At 57.5% G+C, this 17,131-nt stretch overlaps 1 protein-coding gene and 1 long non-coding RNA gene across 3 annotated transcripts in view; one reads left to right on the top strand and one right to left on the bottom strand.

The window, feature by feature from the left end:
• Positions 1-5,575: 5,575 nt before the first annotated feature.
• LOC117011659 (uncharacterized) lies at positions 5,576-7,799 on the bottom strand. The gene is made up of 3 exons (XR_004421049.1): positions 7,206-7,799; positions 6,840-6,971; positions 5,576-5,783 (listed from the first exon to the last, which is right to left on the bottom strand). It is a non-coding gene; the product is annotated as an uncharacterized LOC117011659 (long non-coding RNA).
• Positions 7,800-8,315: 516 nt separating this feature from the next.
• The window catches only part of PLXNA1 (plexin A1), a 60,016-nt gene continuing 51,200 nt past the window's right edge, over positions 8,316-17,131 (top strand). For both annotated transcript variants that reach the window (XM_033087151.1, XM_033087150.1), the window contains exons 1-3: positions 8,316-8,358; positions 13,649-14,909; positions 16,880-17,062. In XM_033087151.1, the coding sequence (XP_032943042.1) occupies positions 13,671-14,909; positions 16,880-17,062 (1,422 nt within the window). In that variant the 5' untranslated portion in view covers positions 8,316-8,358; positions 13,649-13,670. The remainder of the gene's footprint in view (positions 8,359-13,648; positions 14,910-16,879; positions 17,063-17,131) is intronic.

Genomic DNA, 17,131 nt, shown 5'->3' with positions numbered 1-17,131 from the left:
TGTTTCTTTTTCCGAAGACGGTGTTCTTTCAAATGGGGCCACTCCCCCCAAGAGAGGGTTTTCCTGGAGGGGTGTCACAGAAGGGAACATGGGTAGTTCATAAAGACTCCCCAGAAATTCCAACTTCCCTTTTTCATCTCCACTCCCACCCTTGAATCTGCCCACATCCATAGGGCAGGCCATGCACGACCACAGAGAGGTATGTGTGGCGTGGGCACCGCCGGGAGGTTCCGAAAGAGCTCTTTGGAGGTGGGTCCGGGATTGAATGGCTGGGAGAGGGCATCTTCCAACCAACACCTGAGACACTGTGAGACAGAGACCAGCTTTCCCTATTGTACCTTCTGAATCCCCCACAAAAATCATGACAGAGAATAAATGGTTGCTGTTTTAAGCCATTCAACGTTAGGGTGATTTGTTATGCAGCAACAGATAGCAAATACATCCCATAAGCCCTTATAGACTATCTACCTTGTGCAGTCATTAAAAGAAAGATGAGGCCCCTGTCTTCATGAGGCATCCATTCTGGGAGTGATGGATAATAAACAGCTTAGAAAAAAAATCAGGGGAATTAGTGCTGTGATGAAATTAAATCAGGGGTTGTGACTGGGGTGCATTTTACGTCAAGGAATCAGGAATTTCTCTGAAGAGGTAACATGAGCTCTGAGGCCTGGAGAAAGAGGAGACAAGGCCAGGAGAGTGGGGGGATGGGGCATCCCCAGGATTCCTGCTGCAGCCTCTGCTGTGGTGACGTCCTACTGGCCTGTGAGCTCTGTGAGGGGCCCAGGCAGAACCAGCCATTTGTCCAACCTGCCCCAGCCAGAGGGCAAGGGGGCCATAGGGACAAGCTCTGCTCCCAGAGGTAGTGCCAGCAGCAGAGCTGGGCCTGGTGCAAAAGCAGCAGCCAAGGTATTTTTACCTTGAAATAATTACACATATAATCTATAAGGATAGTGTCACAGGAAGTGGGAAAGACAAGACAGAGAGGTTCCACATATCTTCCCCTAGCCTTCCCCAGTGGTCTCATCTTACATAACTATACTGCACTATGGAAACCAGGGCACTGACATCGATACAATGTGCCTGTCTAGCTCTGTGTCCTTGATCACATGTAGATTCGGGTAACCGTCCTGTGATCAAGCTAGAACCCTCCCTCCCTTGTGCTGCGCTTTATGGTCACACTCCCTTCCCCGCACCATTCCTCACTCCTGGCAAACTCTAATCTGTTCTCCATCTCTACAGTTTAATCATTTGGAAAATGTATATAAATGTAATCATACTATTTGCATTTTCTGTGATTATTGATACAATAGGGTTTAAATCTGCCATTTTATTTTTTGTTCTGTCCCTTTTTTTCTTTCTGTTTTCTTTTTCCTGCCTTCCTGTAGGTTACTTGAACACATGTTAGAATTCCATTTTGGTTTATCTATAGCATTTTGAATGTATCTGCATAGATTTTTATAGTTGTTCCAAGGATTATAATCTATATATGTACTTATCACAGCCTACTGTTTTTAACAGTTTGAGTGATGTGTAGAAATCTTATCTCTCTTTACATCCTTTTACCCTCCCTGTTTATAATATGATTACCTGAGATGTTCCTTCTAACTCTACTGAGACATCAGACAGTGGTGTAATTTTTGCAACCATCCAGTGCAACTTCAAAAGCTTCAGAGAAGTCCATTGTTCTTTCTTCCTTCCTGGCATCCAGCATCCTTTCTTTCTGTTTAGAGAATTTCCTTTAGCCATTCTGTCAGGATAGTTCTGCTGGTGACAAATTCTCTTCCTTTTCCTTCATGTGAGAATGTCTTGACTCCCCCCATTCCTGAATGGTATTTTCACTAGTTATAGAATTCATGGTTGGCAGTTCTTTTCTTTCAGCATTTAATAATGTCATTCCACTTCCTTCCAGCCACCATGGTTTCTGATGAGAAATCCATGTTATTCAAACGGTTTTCCCTTGCAGGTAAGGAGTCGTTTCTCTGTTGCTGCTTTCAAGGTTTTTGTCTTAGGAAGTATTTGGACGTTTGATGATGATGTGTCTTGCCATGGATATCTTTGGATTTATATCATTTTTTAATCCATTCAGCTCCTCGAATCTGTGGGTTTATGTCTTTTGCCAAACTTGGAAAGTTTTCAGCCATTATTTCTTTGACTACTTTTTCAGTACCACCATCTTATATCCTTTCCTTCTGGGACTCCTTCAATGGCATAAATGTTAGATCTTCTGTTCAATCATACAGGCTCCTGAGGTTCTTTTTATCCCCCAAGTCTATTTTCTCCTTGTGTTTTCCAGGTTGGGTAATTTCTATTGTTCTATCTTCAAATTCACTGTTTCTTTCCTCTTTACCCTCTGTTCTGCTGTGGAGACATCTATTGAGCTTATTCCGATTTTTAATTTTTTTAAAAATTCCAAAATATCCATTTGGTTCTTTTTTATACTTTGATTTTCTGGCTGAGACTTTCTATATTTTCATTTGTTTCAAGCACATTCATAATTGCTCATCAGAGCATTTTTTATGATGGCTACTTTAAAATTCTTGTCAGATAATTCCAACATTGTGTCACCTTGGTGTTAGCATCTGTTGACTGTGTGTTCTCAAAGAGGCTGAGCTTTCCCTGGTGCTTGCTATGATGAGTGACTGTTGACTGGGTCCTACACATTTGGGGTACTGTGTGCTGAGACCGTGGGTTGCGTCTCACTCTTTGGTTTCACAGCTTGCCTCCTCTGACCCTGCACAGATGGGCAAAGAGGGAGCTGCACTGTTACTTTGGGGTAGGGAGCAGGTCCAGCTTCCCTACTTCAGCCCAGGGATTTTCAGCACAATGGGAAAACCTGGGCTGCTTCCCTGATCCTTGGGGGTCTGATTCTTGTGATTGTGGGGTGCCAGGGGAGGGGGTGGCTTTTCCAGAGGCCATGGTCCTGGAGACGGCTCCCATCCTAGCGGACATTGTCTGTGACCTGACTGTGAGCCCCAGGGCAAAAAGCACCTACTCTGGGCCTTGTGGGGATGATATGTGCTGTGGGAGCTGCATCAAGCCACAGATTGCAAACTGGAGACCTGCTGGCTGGGTTCTTCTCATTGGTGTGTCTTGTTCACTCAACACTGGCCCAAGAGCATGTCCGTGCTTTCCACAATTGCCCTCCAGGTCATCGCCCACTCTAGCCCTCACCAGCTCCTAGATCCAGCCTCTTACTCTTTACATCCATTATCATTTAGCCCCTGAAGTCATCTGAGCTAGCAGCCCCAGGACAAGGCAATGCTGACTCCCCAGTGCTCTTGGAGAGTATCTATGGAGTGGTGGGTAGGGAGCACTGCTACCGTGTCTTCTATACAATGTAGTGCTGACAGTAACCTGGTTGCATCCCCAAGGCCAGGTGAGGGCTGGTGACATACCTGAGCCTAGACTGGTCACAGCTGGCACAGACAGGGACAGGAAGCCTGAGGCGGATTCACAGGTGGGAAGGGCTGTAGTCAAAAAAGCTTTCTGGAAGGGGTACGGGTGGGAACATGGGCCTTGAAAGATGGAAGGTGGAGGCGGGGGCACTCCTGGACAAGGGCACAGCACAGGGAAAGACCTGAGGTGCAAAGGCATCTTTGGAGCAAGACTCTCAGCATGACAAGAACACTGAGCACAGTGAAGTAGTAGCAGTTAGGTAGGTGGGGTCCTGGATGCTTTGCCTACCCTGCATCCTTGTTTTGCTAATTGCACCAGGATTTTCGGTGAGGGAACCACTCCCCGATGCTACCCCTGGCTCTGGAGAGCTACCCGATCCCCGCCCATCAACAGTCAGGTTCTATCCCTTGGCCATGGTAACTGGTTCAAGGGGCCAAGGGAAAGAGCCTAATCCAGCCCACTTCATGAGGCTCCATTCTGGGAATTTCCCGGGACCTACTGGGAAAGAAGCACCTGGAGGTGCCAAAGCCACCATACACAGAGGCCTGTGTGGGCGTGAACCAAGGTAGTGGCCCACTATGGCCATGCTGTGCCCGAGACCCAGCCATGCTCACTTGCTGCTAACCTGAGCCACTATAGGCTACTTGGAGCTTAAGCCCAGTTGAGTTTCTGTGTCCTGAAACCAACAGCGCCTGACTGGTGAGGGCAGGGGTTGGCAGATGGAGGAGGCCACGGTGGGCCTAGTGGCCTTCTCTTCAGAGTGTCTGCACCTGGGTGAGCTCCTATCCTCCTGCTTTAGAGCCGTGGGCCAAAGGCTTGGGGTGTGGGCATGGCTCTGGCTCCTGAACAGGCGCCCCAACCCCCTCTGCATCCAGCAGCTAGAGTGGGCTCCTAGAATGTAGCAGTGACTGCGTTGTGTCCACAGTGGCAGCCTGTGGGCTGAGGCTGACAGCACCAACCCCACAGGGGTGCGTGAGGAAGAGCCAAGATGACTCCCGGTGCTGTACACTCAGGGCCGGCCCAAGGCAAGTGCCCACCAAATGTCGAGGAACAGCCAGGGAGTACCTGCTCCATGCCTTCCGCCAGTGTGTATGCACACGTGCATATGTCTGTACTCATATGGGTGCGGGGATGGAGCATTCTGTGTGTTGAAGGAACCGCTGGAGGGTCTGCACAGGGAGGGTCTCCACACTCTCTCCTCTCTCAGATCCCTCTGGCCACAGTGCGGAGAGCAAGGCGGGGAGGGGCAGGTGGGAGCTGGTGACTAAGGAGGCCTCCACACCTGTGGGGCAGGAGGTGACAGGAGTAAGAGACATGAGAAACAGTTTTGATGTGGGGCGAGGGGCAGGCAGGAGTCAGGGTGACCCTAGCTTTGAGCCCAGGGGCCTGGGATCAGTGGCTGTCCCGCAGGGGTTTCGGGTGCCCAGGACCCCTTGTGCTCCCTCCCCTGTCCTCCTCACCCATCAGTGACGGGGAGGGAAGAAGGCACCCTTGAGTCTACTTTCGAGCAAAGCTCTGAGTTACCAAATGGCGGAAGCAGCCCCTGGAGCTGCTTGCATGGCAGGAACACTGGGAGGTACTGAAAGAACCTCCTCTCAAACCTTGATCAGAGCTCTACCTAGGAATTGTTCTGTGCCATTCAACAACCCCATGCCTTCCTGAACTACTTGGCAACCAGAAGCAAAACCACAGAGGAGACCAGACAGGAAGGGCCCAAACTGTCCTGTTGACTCATTTGCCCCCATCATGCACGATGAGGAGCACCAGGGCCACACACCCAGGTGCGAATCCAGCTGGACCTCACTCCTCTTCATCTGTACTTGGGGCAGGCTCCTTGGAAGGCAGCATCAGGACACACACACAAACACACTAAGGGAAGGTCAGACAAAGCTCCACCTGGTGGGGACCACCACACTTGGCTCATTGGAGTACGTTATTTCCCATTTTCTCTTCAACAAACTGCCTGTCTCCTCCCTATGTTCCTACTGGGTTGTTGTCTTTTCCTTATTGATTCTTGTGAGTTCCTTCTAAAGCCCGGGTATGCATCTTTTGTCAAATATATGTGTGTTGCAAATATCTTTTCCTAAATCTTGGCTTGTCTGGCCACTTCCTCTTTTGTAACTCTTACTGAACTCTGTAATTTTAATGAACAAAAATAACCAGTTTTAAGGTACTCAAATTGATTCTTATTTATTTTTGATGTTTCATTGAAGAAATCTTCCCTGGCCCACGGTCATAAAGCTAATTTGCTCTGTTGTCTTCTAAAAGTCTTGCAGTTTTCCTCATTGTGCTCAGGTCTATGGCCCTCCTGGAATTGATGGTCACGCATGATACGCGAGCATTACATAATCAGATTTCCATCTTGGAAAGAACTTGCCACCCGTCACCTTTTGGGGAAAGGACAAAGTGACATGATCAGGAGCAGGGGACAAAGTGGGGATAGAGGGTAGTGGTATAATCTGGTATAACATGTTTTGGGGGATGCAGGGGCCCTGGGGGACACTGAGGTTCTTGGTGGGGCGACTGTAGGATGTGAGCGTGTGAGCTTGGCCACCACCCAGAGCCCAGCAGCCCTCCTGAGCCCCTCGGGGAGACAATAGACATGGGGGGCTGGAACGCAAAGCAGCAGCCCTGGCTCTTGGGACTGTGGAACACAGAGTGAGAAGGGTCTTGTGCAGTGCCTGCCTCAGTGGACCCACAGAGGATAGGCTGTCAAGGAGCAGTCAGAGAGGTGGGGACAGCCCTGGTGCCAACACAGGAAGCAGGGAATAGACATTTTCTCAGGCCCACTGTGGTGCTCACACTCACGCCTCCTCACCGCGCTTCAGTGAGGGGTCTCTGACTCCATCTCGCAGATGAGGAAAGTGGGTCTTGGCAACAGATGGGACTCGCTGCACCTTAACTAGCCACTCCAGAATGTGAAGCTAGGTATGTGGCTCAGACGTTCACAAGGAAGGGCAGGTACTTGGGTCTGGTTCACAGGCGTGTGTGTGTGTGTGTGTGTGTGTGTGTGTGTGTGTAGTACAGTGGCTAAGTTGAGACCACAGGCCATGGAAATATACTGTGAGAAGTAGCCCCCCAGCTCTGACACCTACCAGCTAGGGAACTTGGGCAAGCCACTTCACCTCTCCCACCTCAGTTTACCCATCTTTAAAATGTAGCAGAACCCTGTGCAGTGTCAGCACTAGCTAGATTAGTGCTTATTCAATAAAATAGTAAACAGAACTTTTGAAAGAGATGCTCACCCTTATTCAGGGACATGCAAATTAAAACCACAACGATAAATCGGTGCATACTACCAGATAGATAACTCCAGAGTGACAGTACCAAATGTAGGCGAGGATGGGGGCTGCCAGGACCCAAACTGCTGCTGGGACTGCAAACCCGGCTATCACTAGGGAAAACTGCTTTGGGGTGCCCATCAAAGCTAAACACTCAGCTACCTGATGATTTAGCCGCGCATCAGATCTAACCGCCTCCAAGAGCCTGCACAAGATGTCCATCACAGCTCACTGCACAGTGGTCCCAAACTGGGGAGCTGGTTCATCAGCAGGAGAAAAGATGACTAGCACCACCTGCTAAGACATAACAAAGAGTAAACAAACTGCCCATCAGCAACCCGGCCTTGCTGGGCCCACACAGCCCAGAGATCGCGTTTTTTACGCCGCCCCACAATCACAGCAAAGTAGCATGTTCAAATACCCAAAGGAAACCAAGGGAAGGATTCACCTAGAAACTAGGCTAGGGGCTGCACGGCGGGAGGGAGGGGCGAGGGGGGAGGGACCCCTGCGCCCGGCCGTGTTCCTTACCCGGGACTGTAGCCGTTTCCTCTTCTGTGGGGATGACAGGCAGGTACTCACACAGCAAGAGAGCTTCTCCGTGCTCTGCTGCTCTCCCCTACCCAGCTCACCCTTCAACCGCGAGGCTCTCTGGTCCTTTCGGTTCTACTAAAGGTGCTCCTGCGCCTCGCCTCACCTTCCACGGGGCCTTCTGTGGGGAGGCGTCCCCACGCCCCAACCTTTGGGCGGCTCTGAGAACGCGCAGGCAAGCACCATCACGAATGACTGCTGTATGCCCCCTGCTGGGCCACGGGGCCTCGCGCCCTCGGTGGACAGCCCCGGCCCCCGATACCCGCGTCCCGCGGCGCGCCCGGCCTCTGGCTCGGACGGCCTGGATTCATGTCCTGCCACGCCCCATCTCGGGACTCGGCGACGGAAATTTCCTTCTGGGTTGCGTCTGGGTCTGTGAATGCGCAGCTGAGAGGTTTTGAGGGATGTAGGGTGTTGTGCGGCCCGGCCAGCAGAGGGCGCCGTTTTGCTCACTAGCGAGGGTATCCATCCCACCTAACAGATGCGATCGCCAAGGCCAAGAGGTGGGGGGACCCACACCACAGTCCCGCATGACCCAGGGTAGGGTGTTTTCCCTCCTCCGGCCTGTTTACTCTTCCGTGAATGGAGGTTGTGCTCCTAACCCGGGCACACGGAGGCCTCTGGGGACGCAGGCTCAGGTCAGCCCGGATGCGGGGGGCTCGCGGGGACGCCCCGCCGCAGACCCCGCGCCCAGCCACTAACAGCAGGCTGCTGCATCACCGTTTGAAGGCGCGCGGTGGGCCGGGGCGGGCGTGCGGCGCGGGGCAGAGCGCCCTCTGGAGGCCTCTGCCGGCCCCCGACGCCCGCGCCTGCCCCGCCCCCCTGCCTCGCCCCCCGGCCTCGGGCGGCGCATGCGCGCGGCCAGGCGTTCCGCAGGCGGCGAGATCGAGGCTAGTCCGCAGCCGCGCGGAGCTCGGCTCCCCATTCATGCTGGGCAGCGGCGACGCGGCCACGCAGCGGAGCCCCGGCGCGGCGGCGGCCTCGGCCTGGGCGGCCTGTACGGCTTCGGCGGCCCGGCGGCTGGGCAAGCAGCGGCTGGGCGGGCGGCGGAGCGCGGCGATGGCCGGCGGCAAGGCGCGCCCGGGGGCAGCCGGTGAGTAGGAGCGCAACTTTCCCCGTGGCGCGGGGCGGGACAGGCGGGGGTCTCGGGCCGGGGGCGCGCCGGGTGGGAAGCGCCCTCGGTCGAGCCGCCCAGGGTGCGCGGACGTGAGGCCGGGTGGGCAAGGGGTGTACGCGGAGGACTGCGGCGTTCGTGTCCCTGTGTCCCTGCGGCTCCGGCCCGGCTCTCGCGTGTATCCGGGCGCGGCCGCGGCGCCGGTACTGAACGCGTCGTGTCCTAGCCCGGCGGGGGTCGGACCCAGCCCCAGGCCCCGCGCCGTGGGCCTCCCCGCCGGCCCGGCCCTCCGAGCTCCTCCGGGCAGCGCTCCGGGCGGCGCAGCGGGGCTAGGGCTGGCGCTGCTCTCTCCTCTAAGGCAGGAGAGAAAGTTTGAGGCGGCCCTACTGGGAGGGCCCTGCGGATACCCAGGCCGAGCCCGGAGGCTGGACCGCGGCTGGGACCTCTGGCCGCCGGTAGGGCTGGGCCGGTCTGGGCAGGCCCGGGCAAGGCCGCGGGAGCCAAAGGAGGGCATGCGGGGCTGCGCCCCTGGTCGGCCCTCAGAGCGCGGGGGTGGAAGTTAGAGCCGCTTCCTCGGGTCCCAGGCCCGCCCCTGGCCCCTCTGGCCCCGGGTGCTGGGAAATGGGCGCTATGTCCGTTCCAGGCCCGCTGGGCCGCGCACCCGGGCTGGGAGGGGGCGGTGCGGGTGCCGCCCGGGAGGCCGCCCCGCTGTCTCGGGCCTTCCTAGGCCTCCCCCTCGCAGGGCCTCTCCAGGGTCAGCTTGCTTCCCTCGGAGGCTTCCGATTGCTTCCTGGATAGTCCCTGGCCCGGGCCTGGTGTGTACCGGAGCTGGGGGCGGCGGGGCTGATTCGGGACTGCCTCCGGGAAGGGGAAGGGGGAGCAGGGCGCCAGGGAGGACCCTGGCCTCTGTGAGATCCCAGGTGCAGCCCGGGAAAGGGGGGTGAGAGGGGCTGCAATGACTGCCTAGAGACTGGAGCAGCCCTAGCTGATCTGTGGGGTGCTGGGACCACGCCCCTTGAAAGAAAGGGGTGTGTGTGTTCAGGGGTGGGATGTGGACCATGCCTCTGCCCCCTGAGCCTGGGGTCCTTCCCCTTCTTCCGTGCTGAGGCCGGTTCTCTGGCTTTGGGCAGGGGGGTGGGGCTCAGCCTTTGCTCCTCTGGCCCTTGTGAAGCACGACCCAGGTACCTTCAGCTCCTTACCCGTTTGGGGTACACAGGAGAGACCAGGTGTTGCACGAGACTGCTAAGACCCTGCCCAGCCCTTGAGGAGCACCCAGTCCCAGGCCAGAAGCAGACTGGAAAACCAGTGATTCCGCTTCAGGGCCTAGCAAGGGCGTTTCAGGCAGGGGACAGCATGGGTGGAGGTCTGGCAAGCCCCTGTGTGGCTGAGGTGTGTGCTTGGGGGTGGGGGACAAGTGAGGTGCCGTGGACAAAGCACACAGCTCTTTTCTGGTTTGCTGTGGTCCCCAGGTCCTTGCCTGCATCTTTTGATACCCCAGGAAGGTCCCCTTGTCTAAGAAGCAAGCCATAGGAGGAGAGGGCACCACTTCTAGGGAAGATCAAGTGGTGGGCACTTTTTGAGAAGCAGGACTGTAATGCTTCCCGGTGCTGGGCCCCTAGGACTGGTCTGGTGGGAGAACAGGGCGTCTCAGTACCACCTCCCGGGGCCTGTGTTGGGGGCAGGGGTCTGACAGAGGTGGCTCTCTGTCCTGGTTGACAATGGGGCACCACTGGGCAGGATGGCAGTGTCTTTTCTCTGTCCCCCACTCCCTGCCGGTGCCCTAACCTGTCTGAGCCCCAGAAGGATCCAGAGCCTGAGGCGTGGGGCCTGGGCTCTGCCTCTGCGAACAGGGCTGAGTGAGGGCCTTTGTTTCTCAGGGTGAGGAGGAGTGGTGGCTGGGAGAGGGGCGCGGGACCTTGATCTCTCCATGTTCTCCTGTACAGCTGAGCCCGTCCTGTCCAGGAATGGTGCCTGCTATACCAGGCCTGTCTGCCTCTGTCCTGGCCTCTCTCTCCCTGGCTCACCCCCATTCACACACTTAACGCCAGTTCAGCTTCTCACTCCCCAGTCTGGCTCTGACTGGGCCCCAGCAGAGCCTGCTTCTCATGCCGAAGCCAGGAAGCTGCGGTCATTCCCATTGCCCTCTCTGCGTTGTCCAGCAGGTTCCACCCCCAGGCCTTTGCTCTTGCTGCTCTGCCACCCAGGATGCCCCCTCCCATGCCAGCTCCCACTGTGCCTGGTCCTTCTAGAACAGGTGGAAAGGCCCCCTGGGGGAGCCTCCTCAGACCACAGTGGCTTGTTCTGCTCCCTCCCAGCCACAGAGCACTGCAGGTGTGGTGCTCTCCTCCTCCAACCCAGCGTGGTCCTTCCCAGCACTCAGGCAGCTTTGGAATGAATGCATTTTTTCCTGGGCAGACCAAAGGCACGTGGGAGTCGAGCCCCAGCAGGTCTGTTGGTCATCCAGGTCTCTGTAGGAGCCTGGGATTCCGTCCCTGTCCTGCTGGGACTAGCTGGGTGACCTTGGATCTATCTGAGCCTTGGGCCCTGTATCAGTAAGATAGGGGCAGTGACCCAGACGTCTTTCCTGGGCCTTGTGAAATGATGGGCATGAAGGAGCCAACCCTGGGTTCCTGATCCCCGTTTCCTAGCTGGCAGCCCCATGCCTCTGGCCGGTCCCTTCTTTACCAGGAAGCCTCTGTTGGGGGCAGGGGGAGTGGGCCCAGGGCCAGGCCTGAGTTTGGATGGTGGCTTTTTCAGCTGGGTCCCTCCTGTTTAATATAAAAAGTAGGGCCCCTGATTGCATTAAGACGTGTATAATTATCCCTGAAGAGGGGAGAGCCCAGCCCCTGGTAATTGCAGGTCTGCTTTGAACTGATAAACGGTGAGTGATTCATGTTTTCTTTGGAGTTCACATGCACTCAGCTTTCAGTCCAGGCCCCACTGCCACTGTGAGGAGCCTGTTCTCCGCCTACTGGTCTGCCTTGGGCTCCTGAGCTGGAGGCTGGGGGTTAGGGGCTGGGGACTCCTCTCCTGGCTGCCAGCAGAGGTCCCTGGTGACTGTAGGTTTTGGGGCTATGTCTGGGCAAAGATCCTCAAGGTTCTCTTGCTGGTTGAATCCTGGTTAACCCCTCTCTCTTCCCGAGCCTCAGTTTGTCCACCTGAGCAGTGGGTGTGGGCATTCCCTGGACAGAGGGAGTGTGGGAAGAGAGGATGAGGTGAGGGAACTTGGTCGGCCAGGTGAGGTCTTGCGCTGCCCAGGATCCATTCATTCTTGCATTCATTCGCAAGTATTGGGTCCTGGGGTTGGCTTTGGGGGTACTGTGGCAAACCGCAGAGCCAGGCCTTGCTCTCAGGGAACTGCCATTATAGCGGGGAGAGTGTCTGGAAACAATAAATAACAAAACTGTTAGCAAATTTAAATGGGGTGACTGGTTTTGAGGAAGCAGCTGCTGTCTTCAGCTGGGAGGTGAGGGGAGGCAGTTGAGACGAAGCCGGGCTGTTGGGGCAGGGGAGGGAGGAGTGCCCCAGAAGAGGGAACAACAAGTCCAAGGGCTCGGGGAAGGGCACACATGGCGGCCCAGACACGTCTGGTCTTTGTCTGGCAGGCATCTGCCCTGTGGCCAGCTCCCAGCCTGGACTGACCTCAGCTTCCCCACCTATAAAACGGGGCTGCCAGGCTTCATGAGGGGCATTGTCTGGGAGCAGAAATATGTGCAGACCCCACTAGCACCTGCCTGCAGTTGGGGCCCAGCATCTCTGTGGTCAGCCGCCAGCCAGGAGTTGGGTAGAGGCCCCAGTGGGACTCCTGCTGATGGCACCTTGTGGGAGTGTCCTGACCTTCTCCGTTTCGCCCGTGAGAGAGGAGCCATTGTCATCCCCATTTTACAAATGGGGAAACGGAGGCTGGGAAAGAGGGGTGACCTCCCCCTTAGGGCTACGTGGCTACAATGACAGAGTTTGAATTTAACTCAGTGCCTTACTGCCAACTTCTGGGCTGTGGGGACACTTTTCCAGAGGAAGGGGGGCCACAGCAGGATTGGGGGGGTGGCTGGTAACCCCACATACAGTCTGGAAAAGTGGCCCGGCTACTGTGTAGAGACTGGGCTATAAGTAGACATGAGTGGAGGGGGCCAAATGCTGTGGTGGTCCAGGTGGCAGAGGGGTGGGCAGCTTGGGGAAGATTTAGGGGTAAGTGTTACCTGGGGAGCAAAGATAAGGGTCATAGACATCCTGGGGCCTGGTATGAGGGTGAATGGTGCTGGGAGTGCAACGGGGGAGGGGAGGAGTGGAAGGTGGAGGTGAGCCTGGGGGTTGGGTGGGTGCAGAGGGATTGGAGACTGGGGAGAGAGGCCCACTACTGAGGGGCAGAGGGCTGAGAGCCCCCCCCCTTCCCTTTGGAGGAATTCCTCTTTCCTTGGAATTGGATTGAGGGTTTTGGAGGGGAGCTGAGAGGCAGTCTACTGGGGAGCCTCGGAGGGGTCAGAGCTCAGGGGGTGGGAGGTGGGGGCAGGTAGGGGGGCACCGGTTGGCTGGGAGTGGGGATGGTAGGTGGGAGGTGCACGCAGCTTGGCTTCTGGATCAGTCCTCAGGGTACAGGGGCTTGAGGTCTGGCAAGAGGCTGGGCCAGGGTCAGCAGGTGAGGGTCCCCAGGGCCGAGGTGACTCAGACTGCCCTCTGCCTGCCCCGAGAAGCACTACCTGTGGCGGGGGGCCTGAGTGTCCTAGTCCGCCATGGCTTGGTGCCTGTGAGGAGGACTGTCCAGAGCACGCAAGGGAGCATGTCTCCCCAGTGCCTTGGGCAGAGGTTGTCACCTGCCCTGGGAGCTTGGAGCTGGGCCGGGGTGTCTTACTCTGTCGGGCATGAGGAGGCCCTGAGTCAGGAGGTGAGGGCTCTTAGTCTAGACCTCAAATCCTTTCCACCCGTCCCCTTGTTCTTGGGTCCATTTCTCTTCTCTGGCTGGCCAGCGATGGCAGGCCCAGGTGTTCATGGAGCATGTCTGGTGGCCCAACAGGTGTCCTGTGCTACATGTGGGGGTCACAGGCTTGGTCTTGGTGACCCCTGGTGCACCCCTTGCTGCTTGCAGGGCTTCAGGCCGGGGAGATGTTCTCTCTGGACTTCTGGCTTCCCTTCCAGGGTTAGGTCGTGCCCCTGGAGGTATAGCGTGCACAGGTCCTCTAGAGAGCTCATGAGATGGCATGTGGGCGTGTCTGCCCTCCCAGGGGTGAGGCCCTACCCACACTCACACCCTCTCCCGCTGTTCACCCTGCAGGGCTGAGGCTCCCCACCCCGTGATGCACGTCCCTGCAGGACCTGAGCGCCTCGGCCGGAGGCCCCGGCCCGCCATGCCGCTACCACATCCGCGTCCACAGGTGCTCCCGATGCTGCTGCTGCTTGTGCTGGGGCTTGTGCGGGCCGTGGCCGGTGTGCCTAAGGTGGCCAGAGACCCTCAGCCTGCCTTCCGCTCCTTTGCCAGCAGCGACTGGGGCCTCACCCACCTGGTGGTTCATGAGCAGACGGGTGAGGTGTACGTGGGTGCAGTGAACCGCATCTACAAGCTGTCGGGGAACCTGACGCTGCTGCGGGCCCACGTGACGGGCCCTGTGGAGGACAACGAGAAGTGCTACCCCCCGCCCAGTGTGCAGTCGTGCCCACATGGTCTGGGCAGCACCGACAACGTCAACAAGCTGCTGCTGCTGGACTACGCTGCCAACCGCCTGCTGGCCTGTGGCAGCGCCTCCCAGGGTATCTGCCAGTTCCTGCGACTGGATGACCTCTTCAAGCTGGGCGAGCCCCACCACCGCAAGGAGCACTACCTGTCAAGCGTGCGTGAGGCCGGCAGTATGGCAGGTGTGCTGATCGCTGGGCCACCGGGCCAGGCCCAAGCCAAGCTCTTCGTGGGCACACCCATCGATGGCAAGTCCGAGTACTTCCCCACACTGTCCAGCCGCCGACTCATGGCCAACGAGGAGGACGCCGACATGTTCAGCTTTGTGTACCAGGATGAGTTCGTGTCTTCACAGCTCAAGATTCCCTCGGACACACTGTCCAAGTTCCCGGCCTTTGACATCTACTATGTGTACAGCTTTCGCAGCGAGCAGTTTGTGTACTACCTCACCCTGCAGCTGGACACACAGCTGACCTCGCCCGATGCCGCCGGCGAGCACTTCTTCACCTCCAAGATTGTGCGTCTGTGTGTAGACGACCCCAAGTTCTACTCATATGTTGAGTTCCCCATCGGCTGCGAGCAGGCGGGGGTGGAGTACCGCCTGGTGCAAGATGCCTACCTGAGCCGGCCTGGCCGTGCCCTGGCCCGACAGCTAGGCCTGGCTGACAGCGAGGACGTGCTCTTCACTGTGTTCGCCCAGGGCCAGAAGAACCGCGTGAAGCCTCCCAAGGAGTCAGCGCTGTGCCTGTTCACTCTCAGGGCCATCAAGGAGAAGATCAAGGAGCGCATCCAATCTTGCTACCGTGGCGAGGGCAAGCTCTCACTGCCCTGGCTGCTCAACAAGGAGCTGGGCTGCATCAACTCGGTGAGTGAGCACCGCGATGCCATGGGGGGCTGCTCCTGCCCTGCCGGCCTCACGCCGTCAGCAGCCTTGGCCTCGTGCGGCCCTGTTTTCCTCTGAAACAGTAGCAGCACCACCAACCATATGCCTATACAACACTTGCCCTGTTCCAGGTGCTGCCACTGGCCCATTGTCTCCCACAGGGTTGAGGCTGCCCCCGTAGTGTTGGCCTTGGAGCCTGCTCCCAGGCCGGTACTGTCCTATTCCTTTAGGAGATAGGACGAGACTGTGTTCACCAGTCCATAAAGCCCTGTGGACGTTGGGCGGAACACTTACCACATGCCTGCCGCTGTTCCAAGTGCTTACCAGCCTCATCTAGTCTCCATTTTACAGATGAGGTCTCTGAGGCTCCGAGAGGTGAGGTGATTTGCCTAGGAACACACAGCCAGCCAGTAAGAGGCAGAGCTGTAGCCAGACCAGGGTCAGGTGGGCCCCAGACACTGACTCGCCCAGTGCCCTGTTGAGAGTCTCCGCTCGCCCTTGTCCTGGGCTCCTGGCTATGTATCTGCCCTCACCGGGCAGTGGGAGCTGACGACGCCAGCCCTGGCACTGGGATGGCCTGAGCTCACAGGTGCTGGGTGCTCAGTAACTGTCTAGGCCCCAATGGGGCCGGCCTAGGGCCAGGCCAGCTGCTTTCCAGGGGGCATCTTCTGCATGTGGCCAGGTGGTAGGAGCCACTGGTTTTCTGTGGATGACCCGAGGCTTTGAAGGGAACTTGTTCAGGGTCACACGTGAAAAAGCCAGGACTTCACCTAGGTCAGGGCCTTCTAGAGCCAGGCCTCATCCCCATTGCTACTGCCCACCACTCGCTGCTGGCCCGGGAAAGCCATCCCCTTTCTGGCCTGTTTTCCCGTGTCTATACTGGGAGTGACGCTGGGCAGGGTGGCATAGCAAGGGCCCCCTCGAGCCCTTCCTGGGTGTGCGGAGAGTGGCCTTATGACAGAGCCACCCTCCCCATCGAGGCCACAGGTGTGCGAGGCAGACGTAGTGTTCATCGTCCCCTTGGCCTTTCAAGGAAGGTGTTTTGTCTGTGTTGTACCGATATAGACACTGAGGCCCTTCCCCAGGTCTGCCCCTTCCCTGGACGTTGTTCCCACTTCTTCTGCACATTCCCTCCACTCCCTTTTCCTCATGGCCCCCCGGCCACTCCTCATTCTGGAGCCACTCCAGGACCCCAGCCCAACCCCAACCCTGCCGCCCCACCTACCCACCCCCTTCTGGTTCACAGCTCTGGTGGCCCTGCCTCATTGGTGACCTCGCCCTGCAAACCATCTGTCCCCTTTCATCCACCTAGAACCTGCCTCGTTCACCCCGCCCCTCCCTCTTGTGCTGGAGGACCCCACCCCCATTCCCTGTCCCCTGGCCCTCTCTGCAACTTCACATCATTGACTGCTTCTTATACCTCAGTCACCTCCTTAGCTGGGTCCCTCCCTTTGCCTTTTAGGTGTGACCCCTGTTTCCTGTCTTGAAGAAACCCTTCCTGTACCCCACAGTCACCAGTGGCTATCCCTCCCTCTGTGCAGCCATTACTGGTGCGGGGGGCCTGGCCCCTGGTTGGCTGCTTCCCAGCCTTCCCTCAGGCTGCCTCCCTCACTCCGCTCCCTGTCCCCACCCCGATTAGGTGTGCGGCCTGTGTGAGTTGTGCACGTGAGAAGTGGGTGCAATGCTGAGCCTGCCTGGGCCTCGGGCAGACTCAAGGAGCCTTGGTTTCTTCACCTAGCGAATGGGTCTAGGTGTCCCTGATCCCCCAGATCTGTGCAAGTGGGGCCCTGGGCCACAGCCCCTCTGTGTAGCCATGCGCTTGTCCCTGAGGAGCCGCTGTGGGCTGCTCCAGTCAGTTGAGCTGGCACATCCTGCTGTGAGGACCGCACCCTCAGGGAGAAGGTGTTCGGGGTAGGCTGAGCAGCCAGGGTCTCACCTTTCCCGTCCCACAGCCCCTGCAGATCGATGACGACTTCTGCGGGCAGGACTTCAACCAGCCGCTGGGCGGCACGGTTACCATCGAGGGCACACCCCTCTTTGTGGACAAGGAGGATGGCCTGACTGCTGTGGCCGCCTATGACTATCGGGGACGCACCGTTGTATTCACCGGCACGCGGAGTGGCCGCATCCGAAAGGTCAGGCCGCCTAGGGGTGGGGTGGGGTGAGGGGGTGGACAGAGCTGGGAGCGGGACACGGCGCTGCTC

Source organism: Rhinolophus ferrumequinum, chromosome 19, assembly GCF_004115265.2.
Source record: "Rhinolophus ferrumequinum isolate MPI-CBG mRhiFer1 chromosome 19, mRhiFer1_v1.p, whole genome shotgun sequence".
Classification (NCBI taxonomy): domain Eukaryota; kingdom Metazoa; phylum Chordata; class Mammalia; order Chiroptera; family Rhinolophidae; genus Rhinolophus; species Rhinolophus ferrumequinum.
This window is presented reverse-complemented; position numbering and strand designations above follow the sequence as displayed.